Source organism: Dipodomys ordii, unplaced genomic scaffold (assembly GCF_000151885.1).
Source record: "Dipodomys ordii isolate 6190 unplaced genomic scaffold, Dord_2.0 Scaffold13, whole genome shotgun sequence".
NCBI classification, from domain to species: domain Eukaryota; kingdom Metazoa; phylum Chordata; class Mammalia; order Rodentia; family Heteromyidae; genus Dipodomys; species Dipodomys ordii.
The window spans coordinates 8,899,760-8,913,148 of record NW_012267229.1 but is presented as its reverse complement, the minus strand read 5'-3'; the positions used below and the strand labels follow the sequence as shown (position 1 = coordinate 8,913,148).

Genomic DNA, 13,389 nt, shown 5'->3' with positions numbered 1-13,389 from the left:
TGTTTTTAAAAATCCTAACAACTGGGGGCTGGGAAGGTGGCTCAGTGGTAGAGCACTTGCCTTGCATGCTTGAGGCCCTGGGTTCGATTTCTCAGCACCACATAAGCAAAAAGAAAAAAGCCGGAAGTGGCGCTGTAGCTCAAGTGGTAGAGCGCTAGCCTTGAGCTGAAGAGCTGAGGGACAGCGCCCAGGTCCAGAGTTCAGGCCCCATGACCGGACCCAAAACAAACAAACAAACAAACAAAAAAATCCTAACAATTGGAGTGCTGGAGGTTTAGTTCAATGTTACTTACCAAGCATGCATGAGGTTCTAGTTCTATCCTCATGTACTGGGGGAAAAAAATTGCCTAAAATGGAAATACAGCCAATTGTCGTTATTAGTGGGGCACATTATTAGGGTTTAGGAGTTCAAGATTACTGGGCAATATAGGAAAAGAAAAATCATGTGCCCGAGAGTAGGCAGCCAGGACTGAAAAAAGGCCTGGGGAATGGTCAACATCTTGTTTGGTCCTAGTGTGATGCCACTTATACAGAAGATTTAGATGTTCTTATTTCGCTTTACCTATGATGCAGAAGCATAGTAATAGTTCTGGCTGGCTCCCAGACCAGCAGCACTAGCACTGCTATCATCTGGAAGCTTAACAGAAGTGTATCCTCTGCTCTATCTTAGACCTACGGGAAAAAGAAACACCAGGGAAGTGGAACCAGAAATCTGTAACACAGCCCCTTTAGGAAATTGTAAACTTCCTAACACTAAACTTGCAGACCAGGTTTGTGAACTGCCTCGTTAAGTCATCTTGAGTAGGGGGGAAAACAAGGCAGGTTAACTTTTGCTGGTGGTACTAGAGTTCACAAATTATCTCCTAAGAGAGGTTCATGGGCATAGGCGAGCTCAATCCACAAATCTGTCAGCACAGATCCAAGATTTAGGTAATGGGGCATGGAAACAGGATGAGTCCCTAGTAGATAGTTTCACTAGTAACCTGGGGAAAACAATTAGTGCTGACTGAATCTCACCTATGTAGTCTGTGACTTCCTTCATGAACTTGCCTGGCTACCTCAGGTCAATCTGCTACATGTTCAGTGAGGCAGCCATCAAGATGTCCTCTACCACATACCATGTCACGTGTCACATTAGACTGAAAACCAATCCAGGCAGCATCACTAAGTCGTTAATCAGTTGGAGGGATCATCGTAGGGAACTTTTATTCTTGAACAGCAATTGTTTTCAGAAAAAAAAATTGTACTTGTTGGTAAACCCACAGCCATTAAGAGTGGCAGATGTCATTGGAAAAAAAAAAAAAAGAAGTTTCTTTTTTCCTGATATGCTACTCTCTGGGCAATACAGGTCTTCTCTGTGACAGGAATAATACACATAGTGGACATGCTCTAGTGGGCAAGACACAGGTATCAAATGCATGAGAAAGCCAAGTGCTGCTGATTGATGCCCTTAATCAACCACTACTCAGGAGGCTCAGATCTAAGGATCAAGACTTGGAGGTAGCCCAAGCAGGGAAGTCCATGATACTCTCATCTACAATAAACTAGAAAGCCAGAAGTGGAGCTGTGGTTCAAGTGGTAGAACACCATCCTTGAGTGAAAAAGCTAAAGGACAGAGCCCAGGCCCTGATTTCAAACCCAACTACTGGCTGGCATGACACAGATAGACAGACATACACAGATAGACAGACATACACAGAGGCAAAAATCAAGTGCATGGGAGCCGTGGCTTACTCTTAATATTTTTTATTTGCTATAACAGATGGCCAAATCATTTGATCATGGTTTGTCAGAGCTTATCATAAGGCTAATTACTGAATCATGGCAGAGCTCTTTAGACCAGTATTAATCACCAGAAAAAGGCACTTTAACAAACACTTGACAGGGAGTGATACCAATACAATGAGACCTGTCCTAAGTCTTGCACAAAACTTCACTGTAGTTCAATAGGCAGTACATTCTGTCTTTGTGCATACATACAAAATACATGCGTGTGTATACCAACATCAGTACACACACGTGTACTAGTCACTTTATTTGGAAAAAAGGATAAGAGAATTGGCAAATTAATGCAAATATAGTACCTATGAAACCTTTCTGCACCCACTCCCTTAAAGCAATAAAATAAGTTCTTGGACCTCCCCAGGTTGTCAGCTATTAAAGTAATAAAACCTAACATTAAAAAAAAAAAACTTATTTCACTGAGGGTGCATGGCAGACATTTTTTTGGTACTGGCAACCTCATATACTCACACATCCATATTGCTTAGGCTGGAAGAGAAGAGGATGAACAGGACATTTTATCCACAATTTCTTCCTTTCAGTACTCACCATGTTTTAGCTCTACTGAGATATTCCAATTAGCTTAAAAAAGAAACAAAGTCTTGTACATCTTTTCAAGGATGCTGAAATTCTCAAGATATTTGCAGAGCATTTGAAAGTAGTCTGAGGATTTTTATTAAATAAACACAAGTATTGAATCAATCCATGAATGCATACTTGAGTTGCAGTTTTGACAGTCTGAACCCATCTGTGTCAGAAATGTGACAAAAGGCTTCTCTCCTTCCCAGGAAGAGATGGACACAGACATTCGTATTCTTAGGGCATGAAGAAACAATTAGCAATGGCATTTAAAGTTTATCAACTTCAGAATGCCTGAAGACAAAAATCAAAACCATCCTTGATGAGTTAAGAGCCAGACTCAGTGCATTTCTGTTTTTTGGGTGCTGGCTCCTCAGTCTTGGGAGATTCTAAAGCACTCATACTGGACTTGAGGTTGGTGTCTGCTCTAAGGTTATCCAAGACAACGGTGAAGCCTGACAGAAGGTAACCACCACCTCCACTCATCAGCAATTTGGGATGACTTCGATCTGGCAGTACCTAATCATAACAGAAAAACATAAGTTTCAAAAATAAAGATTTTTGTTGTTGTTGTTGGTCGTGGAGCCTGGACTCTGGGTCTGGACACTTCAGCTCTTCAGCTCAAGGCTAGCACTCTATCACTTGAGCTAGCACCACTTCTGGCCTTTTCTGCTTATGTGGTTCTGAGGAATTGAACCCACGGCCTCATGCATGCAAGGCAAGCACTCTACCACTGAGCCACTTTCCCAGCCCCAAAATCAGGATTTAAATGACAGATTCTCTTGAAGATTTAACTGGATGACTCTTAAGTAGTAACTCATTCCTTCCTTCATATGAGAGTGCTAAGTGATATGAGAAAAATAAAACTAATTAAGTCAGGTGCTGGTGGCTCACACCTGAAATCAAGGGTTGAGGCTAGCCCAGGTAGGAAAGTCCATGACATTCTTATTTCCAATTATGGAAGTGGAGCTGTGGCTCAAGTGGTGGAGTGAACACAAAAGCTTAGGGATGGCGCCCAGGCCTTGAGTTCAAGCCCCAGGACTGGAACAAAAACAAAACAAAATAATAAAACTGGTATTTGTTTCTCCCAAGTCTGTGGAGAGTGAGCAAATAGTCTGCATGACCTGCTTCTTCCTCTTGGCTCCAGGAAGCTTCATGGCCAATGCCGAAGCTTAGGTCCATGAAGAAGTGGCAACTGGATGACCACTCAGAGCCTCCCTTCCCTTTGATTGGCTCAACTCTGATAAGAATTCTTCTCCCCTATTACCTTAACTAAGATGATCCATGAAGGGTAGAGTACTCAGGGCTCAACAGCCTCCAACCACAGTATCAAAGAGAAGATGCCAAGTAGCAGGACTGCTCTGGGCACGGGAGGGACTTCTCTGCTCTCCCTTCATGAAGGGACTGGCTATGAGGCTTGGGTACAGAAAGCCTTTGGATACTGCTGCAGCATTTAGCCACCAGCGGTTCCCAATGGTAACTGAACACATTTTTCTGCCTCTGGATCATTTCTGCCCAATCCAGAACCCCTTTAAGAGGCACTCTTGCTCCTATTGACCTACTAACCTGGCCTAACCTTCTCAGAACAGCACTATAGCCGCTTCTCCCCATTCCTTTAGCACCTCCTTCTCAGGTATCAACTACAGCAGCTAAGCCTACCCTGTCTGCCTTTCAAAGGCATTTCTCCCAATAAAGCTCTTACACTTTTGAGTTCCATCCTGATGTATGTGTGACTGGGGCTGTAGTTTAGTGGTAGTGAACTGGCCTGGCACGTGCAAGGCCTTGGGTTTGATACCCAGAATCTAAAAAGAAAACAAAACAAAACAGAGGGCAAGGAAAGAGAAAAAGAAATGCACCTGGATATATGACTTCCAGAAGACCTGAACTGACATGGTCCATCAAGATATCCCAAACATTGGCTGTGAAGACATCACAGTAGTGACCTAGTATGAAGGGCACTTTCTTGTCCATGTGAGACTGCATCCTTGTCAGTTACCCTCTCCACAGAAATATCAAGGTCTTGGGGAAATGTGAACTGTACTGTTTTTTCTTTGAATGTCTATGTTATAAGCGCTACAGAATAATACTCCCTGACATGAAGAGAAAAGGATCAGGGAAAAAAAAAAGGCAGGGGCACTTTCTCCGAGTTACATGCAGGCAGGAGACTTTACCATTATCATCAGAAACAGACAGATCTATTTGACAACCTCCCGTACTACTACAATGAGACAGCAGGTCCACAGTCTGATGGTAAGAACACGTACCTGATAATTCCTGAGCCAAGTCTCAGACAGCCGGAGGTTGATGACCCCTCCTCTTTCCCGGAGTTTTGTGTAGCATTCCAACAAAGGCTGAAGACAAAAAACAGAATTTTGTTAATACTTCCTGGGTGCAGTTTGGTACACATAATTAAAGTGTAAGAACTGCTGTCCATCTTATCCCAGTATTACCTCTTTATACTGGCAATAGACCACGAATGGCCTTGAAGGGGCCACAAAGTCCAGCAGAGACAGCAGCAGAGGAGTGGGATGGAAACGACTGGCCACAATTAAGCTGCGAAGAAAATGTTCCACAATTATGTCTCCTGTCTCACAAAGAATGTCCTAAGTTGTAAAATGCATTCAAAGCAGGAGGCCAGGGGCTCACGCCTGTAATCCTAGCTACTCAGGAACTGAGATCTGAGGATCGCAGTTCAAAGCTAGTCCAGGCAAGAAAGTCTCCATGAGACGCTCATCTCTAATAAACCACCAGAAAACCGGAAGTGGTGCTGTGGCTTAAGTGGTACAGCACTGCTAGGCACTGAGCTGAAGAGCTGATGGACAGCGCCCATGCCCAGAGTTCAAGCCTCATAACTGACAAAATAATAAAATAAAAATAAAGTAAAATGCATCTAAAATGATCATGTACTTACATGGTTTATAAAGTTTAAATACAGCATTCTAGAAATTCAAAACTGAGAAAGAACACAAATTATTTATTTCTATGAAACACAAAACCAGGCTGCAAGCTTTCCCAGTGCTTGGCAACTGTAACACACAGCGACAGTCTTGTTTTTATTTTATTTTACAATAATTTGGAAACAAAGCCAGTAGTGTCTATGCTAGTGTTGCAGACTAAGTGTATCTCTGCTTGAGAGGGGTTTACATTAGCTCAGGGCATCAGCCAGTGCCACAGAGATCTGAGTGTCCCATCCTCCACCTAGTGGGACTCAGTCCCCCGTGAGGCACTCTCACTGAAGTGCACTTAGGTTTCCACTGAGACTTTTGTGGAGCTTGGATTCAGGGCCTGAGTGCTGTCAGACTAGTGCTCTACCACTCTGCATCACAGTGCCACTTCCAATTTTCTGGTTGTTAATTGGAGAGGAGTCTCATGGACTTTCTTGTCTGGGCTGGCTTTGAACTGCGATCCTCAGATCTCAGTTCCTGAGTAGCTAGGATTATAGGCGTGCGCCACCAGCACCCGGCTTCTTCTGCAACTCTTGAACTATCACCATTTCCCACCTCTGCCAGACCCAGCCTCTTTTCTTTCAAAATGCAAGACACTGTTCTCATCTCAGTTCCCAACAGTATCAGAGGAGACAAGCAGAAAAGAACGTTGATCTTTGTGAAGTGGAGCCCACCAACATCAAGTACCCTATGTTCAATTTTCATCAACGTACCCATCTGCATTTCTTTCCCTCAGCATAGCAGCTGCTTCTAAATGTCTTTTTCTCTGCTCTTCTTGTTTTCTTTGCTTTTCCTGCATCTTCAAGAAAAATAAGAAACCAATGTACTGAGGTCATTCAGCCAGGTCTTCCAAAACACTGTGTCCCATCAAAACATTTCAACAATGTTTATCAACTGAAGGCTAAAGCTACTTTTTTTCTTCTTTTCATTTCCTGGAGTTCATTTTGATAAATATTATTTTGTATGATCAGATGCATATAGGCACTGTGCCTTTCTGTTCCTCTCCTAAGAGGAGGCTACTTCTAAAGAAGATTGAAATACCTAAGAAAACATATATTAAAAAACAATTCAGTACATCTTAGAGCTCCATCCCAAAGGTTAAGTTGTACCCTGGCAACTGGCTCCACTCTGCTCTTTTTGACATTTATCTTCTTAGATATTCCAAAGCTAAACTAAACCTCATTACTTCAGTGAAGTTAACTGAGACCCCAATAATATTTTGAGAATAGTGATTTGATATGCTTACATAGTCTTTTTTGCTTCCTTTCTCTTTTGGCTCCTTGTGTTGTGGATCTTGGGAAACTATTTCCATTACTTCTGGCTCTTCTGGGTTATTGCTCTCTGGAGCCTCTGCCATGCTGTCATCGTTATCCTGTTCAGAAGCCTGCTTCTCCTCAACTGCCCCATTGCTTTCTTCAAGTGAAGCACTGTCTTTTGGCTCAGAAGATAACATCTCAGCAGAAAACGTTCCATTTAGAAGACTCTCCACTTTGTTGAGAGGGAATTCATAAAGACCACTGAAGAAAGATTTGGGAAATCCAAAACATGTTGTTGCTACACGAACAGGTCCATCTCCAGGGTACAACTGAATAATGGAGCCAAAACCTGAACAGATTAAAAACAAAACATGTGCATGGTGGAGTGGAGTCAACTCTAGACTAAGAAAACACACAGTCTCTTCCAGGTAGTAACATGGTAGTAACACTGAACATCTTCCTACTCAAGTTTACAGACTAAAGAATGATACAGCAACTCTGCAGGTCTGTTTGGTGTTGATTTTCCCTATAGGGATAGCACAATTCCAAAACAAATGAACAGGAAGTCTTAAAACCTTAATGTATATGTAAATCTGGATGGTCCATGACTTTGTCACTTTCTCCTACTCATTTCTCAAATAAGGTAGTTCTGAGCCTTCTACAGCATCAGAAAGAGCAAACCAAGCTAGGCTATAGTCCAGGATAAAGCACCTCCTTAATCTTCCCAGTCAAATCTTTCAATGAAGGATAGTAAAATGTGATTTCTTATCAAAGTTAAGTATTGAAATCAATTTCCCAAAGGTTAGTCTAGCAAGCCACAGGTTGTAGAACTACCACCTGAAGCGGAAAAGGACAATAGCCACCATGGGCATCACCATAGCCTGCTCAAGATATAGACCACATGGGAAGCTCTGGGACAGGAGCTAAAAAGGGCCATCCATATATCACTTCATTAACCATGAAGTATTCAATCAGCTTAAAAAATTTTTTTTTGCTGGTCCTGGGGCTTGAACTCAGGGCAGGCCCAGGTGCTAGCCCTCTGTGGGCTAAGCCTCTGTGTGCTCAAGGCTAGCACTCTACCAGTTGAACCACAGCACCATTTCTGGCCTTTTCTGAGTAGTTTACTGGAGATAAAAGGTCTCATGGACTTTCCTGCCTGGGCTGGCTTCCACCACCATCCTCAAATCTCAGCCTCCGGAATGGCTAGGATTACAGGCGTGAGCCACTGGCCACTCATCTAGCCTTGTATCTACTCCCATCAGGGCAGGGCTTAACTGAATGTGAAAGTGTTAAATCTTACCTCCCATTCGTTCCATCATTGCACCCAGCACTAAGCCAGAACACGTTTCCATGACAATCATTTTATTGCCAGCACGGATATTTCCCAATGTCAACATCTGGGCTAGTGTATCATATCTCATGTGGCTAAGGAAAAAAAGGATGACTCATTCATTTTTAGCTAAAAAACAGTCTGAAATTTTAATAATTATTTTTCAAGTTTTGCTTAATAAAATTGTGCTGATAAAATTATTGATTGCTTTCGAGGTGACAGTAAAAGGACTTACAATTTTTGAGGTAGGAGGACACTTTATGCAGATGAGCAAGTTTTTCATTTTACTTAAAATCATGACTTTCTTAAAGATATATTTTTCCCCCAATTATACTTTTGAAAGGAAACAAAGCGTACTTAATTTTTCCAGGCTCTCTTGCATAATACATAATTGAAAGAATACGGGTAGATGGCTTCAAGATAGTAATGATGGCTTCGTATCTGGAAGAATGAAAAAAATCAAGTTAAAAAAAAAAGGGTAATATGTATTTCGGAAACATGTATAGAGTCTAATAACTTCAACCAATGCTACTTACTTCTTTTTCTTCTTTTTTATATATTTATCTTGAGCAAATTCTGTCTTGTCTCGGAATGTTGTACTATTTTCAATTAGCTGCTGAACTATTTCCTATAAGAAAAGAAGCAGATTTTTCTGAACCTCTACTTTCATAGTGCAAATAACTTCAAACGTTTCTTACGGTAAAAATATAATCAAAGGTTTGGTTGTCCAGAGCCTCTTCACAGAAGTCCAAATGGATGAACTCTGTATTTCTGTGATCTATGTTGAATTTGTAATAAAGTACATGTACTTTACAACTCTACTTAAACAAAGATAAAGAAAAGACAGACAATAAAGGAAGAAGAAAGATAAGGAAACTTTGATTCCTGAGGACACTGGCTGAAACATTACTAAAAGTGAATGATGTTAATTCCAATACAGTTGTTGCTCACTATATTGTGGTTCACTTATTTTGTTTCACTATACTGCGAGTTTAAATAGTTATCCCTCACCTACCACAGGAGTTACATTCTAGAGAGTCCCGTGATAGGTGAAAACCCAGGAAGAAGCAATAAATGAGCTATGATATAGTGAGGAATGACTATGTAATGCTGCTACTTTGCAGATTTTCACCTATTATGGGGAATCTCTACAATGTAATTCCTGCAGTAGGTGAGGGACCACTGTGTAAGATATATTTTCTATCCCTAATACAACCAGCAATGTACTTGACTTGTATTCCTGCATAAATAACAAAAACCACAATATACGTAGATGCGTGCAAATTTCAACCTATTTCTAACAAAAGTATATCACCATTATTACTCTTTCTCTTTTACCCCAAGTAAAGCCTATGTTAAAATCCAAATAATCTCTTAGGTGTCAAATACAGAAAAAATAAAGTTTTTTTTTGTGTGTGTATGTGTTATTACCTCTCCTTTAATGCCCTGGTCTTTTAAAGCTTTTATGTCATCTTGGGTAAGTTTCTGAGATTTTCCATCATCAATTATATTTCGATTATCGGTGCCAGCTTCTTTAGTATCTAAGGAAAGAAATTACTCCATGATATTTATGATCTGAATTATATTATAATCTGACTTTTCCTAAGTTCACTTGTCCACATAAAGCCAATCAAGCTTAGGTACTCTGTCCCTGGTGTAGTCTGTGATCCTCTTACCTTCCTGTTCCCACTCTTCCCCTCTCTCCTTTGCCTTTTTTTTTGGGGGGGGAGGGGAGGTCGTCCAGTTGTGGGGCCTGAACTCTGGGCCTGGGTGCTGTCCCTCAGCTCTTCAGCTCACGGCTAGTGCTCTACCACTTGAGCCACAGTGCCACTTCTGGCTTTTTTTTCTTTTTGCTTATGTGGTGCTGAGGAATCGAACCCAGGGCCTCAGGCATGCAAGGCAAGCGCTCTACCACTGAGCCACCTTCCCAGCCCCCCTACTTTGCTTTATACACATGGATACCTCAGTACTCATTAATTAGGTCACCTATTTTATTTAGGAGTTTAAAATCATGAAGTGGCTTCCCATAGCCACGAGAATACATTTCAGAGAAGACCCAGCCCTCTAGCTTGCCTTTTCTTGCCAAATCACACTTCCCTTAAGTTTCATCTAAACTACCATTCTTTCTGCTCGTGAATCTATCCAACTAAGGTCCCTCAAAAGATTTTGGAACTGCTGCCCCTCTGCCTAGATGTCTCCTTTGAGATCTGAGCGATTTACTGAGGGCTCAGTGCATTATTTCAGCCAAGGCTCACCTCTCCCAATCAGGCTCCACTACATGCTCCTGGCCTTATTATTTATTTATTTATGTCAGTTGTGGGGCCTGAACTCTGGGCCTGGGAGCTATCCCTGAGCTCTTCAGCTCAAGGCTAGTACTCTACCACTGAGCCACCTTCCCAGCCCTGTGGCTTTATTATCTTTACAGGATGTATCTCCATCAGAAATTCTGTTGCTTGCCTATTTGATTATTTTGACTGTTTAAAATAGTATTTGCACTGGTAAGTACATTTAGACAGGTTTCACCTTAGCCCCAAAGCTGGCCTTGAACCCAGGATCCTGCTTCAGCCTTCTAGCATAATGGGCATACAGATGTCTACAACCATCCCAGCTCTCCACTTGTAAGTACATTGTATAAGACAGTCTGTTTTAGGGACTGTCATTAGCACAGTGACTAATTGTACCTAGCACTTATTGTTATTTAATAAAACCATGGAAGTCAGAAGCCAGTGGCTCACACCTGTATTCCTAGCTACTCAGAAGACTGAGATCTAGAGGACTGAGGTTCAAAGCCAGCCCAGGCAGAAAAGTCCTTGAGATTCTATCTACAATTAACCAGCAAGATGGCAGACTGCTGTTATGAAAAATAAGCTGATTGAGAACACAAGGCCGAGTTCAAGCCTTGGTAAAAGCATGCCTGAAGATACACACACACACACCCCAAATGTGGTGAATATTAATTTAAAAGTACCTAATTAGTTTAGCTCAAAATTGTATTTTAGGCATTTGATTAGTAGTAATTTAAATATTTGTGTTAGAATATTTAAATATTTGCTTTTAGTTAGTAACTAGTAATAAAGTTAAAACTACAGGAGCCTTACCAGAGATACTATCAAGATCTTCCTATAAGTCATATTACAAGAACTCAAGAGTTAAGTATCTTTAATGGCTTCATCTTATAGACAAATAAATAAAAACTGCAAAACTCTAATCACTGGTCTAACCCTAGATTCTAGGGCAGGTGAGGAAGCAGGCACCAATACCCGGACAGTTGGATTCAAAGCCAGCCCTCTTATCTGCTTCACTGTCTGCTAACAACTCTAACTTCTGAGCAATGAAAGAGCCAGCACTCACAAGAAAACAGACTCAAGGCCTCTGATTAAGAGGCCTCAAGGTCGAGGAGTCAATTCAATGTGGACTCCAAGGTAGTTCACCAACAAAGTATTTGACTTGTTCCACTAAACTATAGTTCTTAGATTATGGGCTTGGATTTTTTTGGGGGGTGGGGAGTGAAGGGGTTAGTTTGGGCTAAGAGTTTGGAATTAACTAGAAGTCTCTTGCTAGATGAATAACATCTAGTTTAAGCACCTGAAGTGGGCTCTTCCTTCTTCTTCTTGGGCTGAAGACTTCCTCCACTGGTCACTTCAAAAGTAGATCCATAGCTATGACCAATGACGTTATCTAGGTAGAACCACTGTTTTTCAAAAGTTACTTTTCTGAGGGGGGAGGAAAAAACAATCGATTAACTTTACTTTTTTTGCATCCAGTATAGAAATGACCCATTAATTCTATTTTGGTTCAAAAGTATTCTCCAGGACTGGGAATGTGGCTTAGTGGTAGTGCTTGCCTAGCATGCATGAAGCCCAGGGTTCGATTCCTCAGTACCACAGAAACAGAAAAGGCCGGAAGTGGTGCTGTGGCTCAAGTGGTAGAACGCTAGCCTTGAGCACAGAGAGGCTCAGAGACAGTGCTCAGGCCCTGAGTTCAAGCCCCTGTTCTGGCAAAAAAACAAACCAAAACAAAACAAAAAACCCAACAACAAAAGTATGCTCCACAACGGATGGTCAGCGTTATTTCTGTGCTTCTGTGACTGTACACCTACAGAGGAACTAGAGTGACGTGGGTAGTAAGGGCAAAGGAGATTTCAGGAGCCAAGAACAGCACCACCCACCCCACCCCACTCCTCCCAACCCCCCCGCCCCGCAGGGGTCTGGAAGAAAACCTAGAGGGAAGGAGCATCTGGAGGACAGGATGAGCCCCAAGACCAACAACCGGGCTTACTTTCTCCGCTGGACCTGCACTGCTTTGAACACATCTTCCCGTTTCAGCACCACGAAGTCGCCATCGTGGATGCAGTGGTCCCCGGGATGCGGGGGCTCCCCAGAGCCCTCCATGATGTTCATTCGGTCTTCGTGCTTCACGGTGTGCCTCCCGATTCACACACCTTGTTATTATTGTTTCACCGTGGCGGGCGCCGGCCACCGTTTCCACAGCCGGGAAGGGTTGGGATGCCTCGGTCCAGCACCGCCCCCACGTGCTACGCGCCGCTTCCGCTTTCCCGGTCCAGGTCGCTTCCGGGAGCCTCCGCTGGATTTCCTGATTGGCTACAATTCTCATCTTCCCGCCTCCCTGCCCTGCTTCCGGGAGCGGAAGTTGCGTCACAGAAGCGCCCAAAAAGAATTGAGAGGGAAACTTGACGGTGGCTGAGCTTGTTTGGGTTGTCTGCGCTCCCGAGCACCGGTCTGGGCCGCGAGGGGGAAAGACCGAAGCGTCCTGAGGTGTTGCTACGGGAGGGACCTGGTCCTGCTCGGGGACTTCTGGAGAGCCGCGGCTGGGAAAACCGCCAGACTTGCCCGGGGTCAGCTGAGGCGCTGGCGTCTCTGCGACGCCCCCTCCCCCGCCCCGGTGGGAGGCCGAGTGCGGGGCTACGGATTAGCGCGTACCCCAGAACTCGCCCGGGTCGTCCACTGGGAGAGCTTGGGGACCTCTTTTCCATGCAAGTAATAGTGGAGGCTAAGGAGACACAGACAAAGCAGGCTATTTAAGGAAGCCCGGCGGGCCCCTCTCCTCCAGTTCTGGCTCCCTACAAACAGGGTCCCCAACATGGTTAGCGTTGGCAGTGCAACGCCTCAGCTTGGGAATCTGAAGACAGACCTGTGACTCTGTATTATCAACAAGACAACTCATCTGCATTTTCGTTTTGCTTGTGAAATAGCGTTTCGCTATGTAGTCCATACTGGCCTCGAGCCTGTCATGCTCGAGACAAGAGTCCTGTCCCTACCTAATTGTGAACTTTTAATGATTTCCTAACTGAATTCCTTTAAGGATTCAGACAGACTTTCATGTGACGAATAGCACTACACAGTATCAATCAGTGATTTATATCCACCCTACATGAGTTTTCTTTTCTTTTTTTTTTTGGGTCCGGTCATGGGGCCTGAACTCTGGGCCTGGGCGCTGTCCCTCAGCTCTTCAGCTCAAGGCTAGAGCTCTACCACTT

At 43.2% G+C, this 13,389-nt stretch overlaps 2 protein-coding genes across 2 annotated transcripts in view; one reads left to right on the top strand and one right to left on the bottom strand.

Annotated features, from left to right (window-relative positions):
* Nucleotides 1–1,739: 1,739 nt before the first annotated feature.
* Nucleotides 1,740–12,407, bottom strand: Trmt6 (tRNA methyltransferase 6). Its single transcript, XM_013011094.1, has 11 exons — nucleotides 12,171–12,407; nucleotides 11,478–11,605; nucleotides 9,324–9,433; nucleotides 8,429–8,520; nucleotides 8,250–8,333; nucleotides 7,863–7,987; nucleotides 6,553–6,911; nucleotides 6,020–6,105; nucleotides 4,812–4,914; nucleotides 4,626–4,712; nucleotides 1,740–2,880 (listed from the first exon to the last, which is right to left on the bottom strand). The coding sequence occupies exons 1-11, from the start codon at nucleotides 12,290–12,292 to the stop codon at nucleotides 2,689–2,691; spliced, it is 1,488 nt and encodes a 495-aa protein (XP_012866548.1). The 5' UTR covers nucleotides 12,293–12,407; the 3' UTR covers nucleotides 1,740–2,688.
* A 180-nt stretch (nucleotides 12,408–12,587) lies between these two features.
* Mcm8 (minichromosome maintenance complex component 8) overlaps nucleotides 12,588–13,389 on the top strand; it is a 40,987-nt gene continuing 40,185 nt past the window's right edge. The window contains exon 1 of the mRNA XM_013010636.1: nucleotides 12,588–12,747. The gene's annotated coding sequence lies outside the window, so the exon portion shown is untranslated. The remainder of the gene's footprint in view (nucleotides 12,748–13,389) is intronic.

Coding starts and splice junctions, on each gene's coding strand:
- Trmt6 (XM_013011094.1), bottom strand. CDS start 12,292: ATGAACATCATGGAGGGCTCTGGGGAGCCCCCGCATCCCGGGGACCAC. Junction 8,334..8,428: donor ATAAAAAAGAAGAAAAAGAA/GTAAGTAGCATT, acceptor TCATTCTTCCAG/ATACGAAGCCATCATTACTA. Junction 6,106..6,552: donor AAGGAAGCAAAAAAGACTAT/GTAAGCATATCA, acceptor TTTTTCTTGAAG/ATGCAGGAAAAGCAAAGAAA.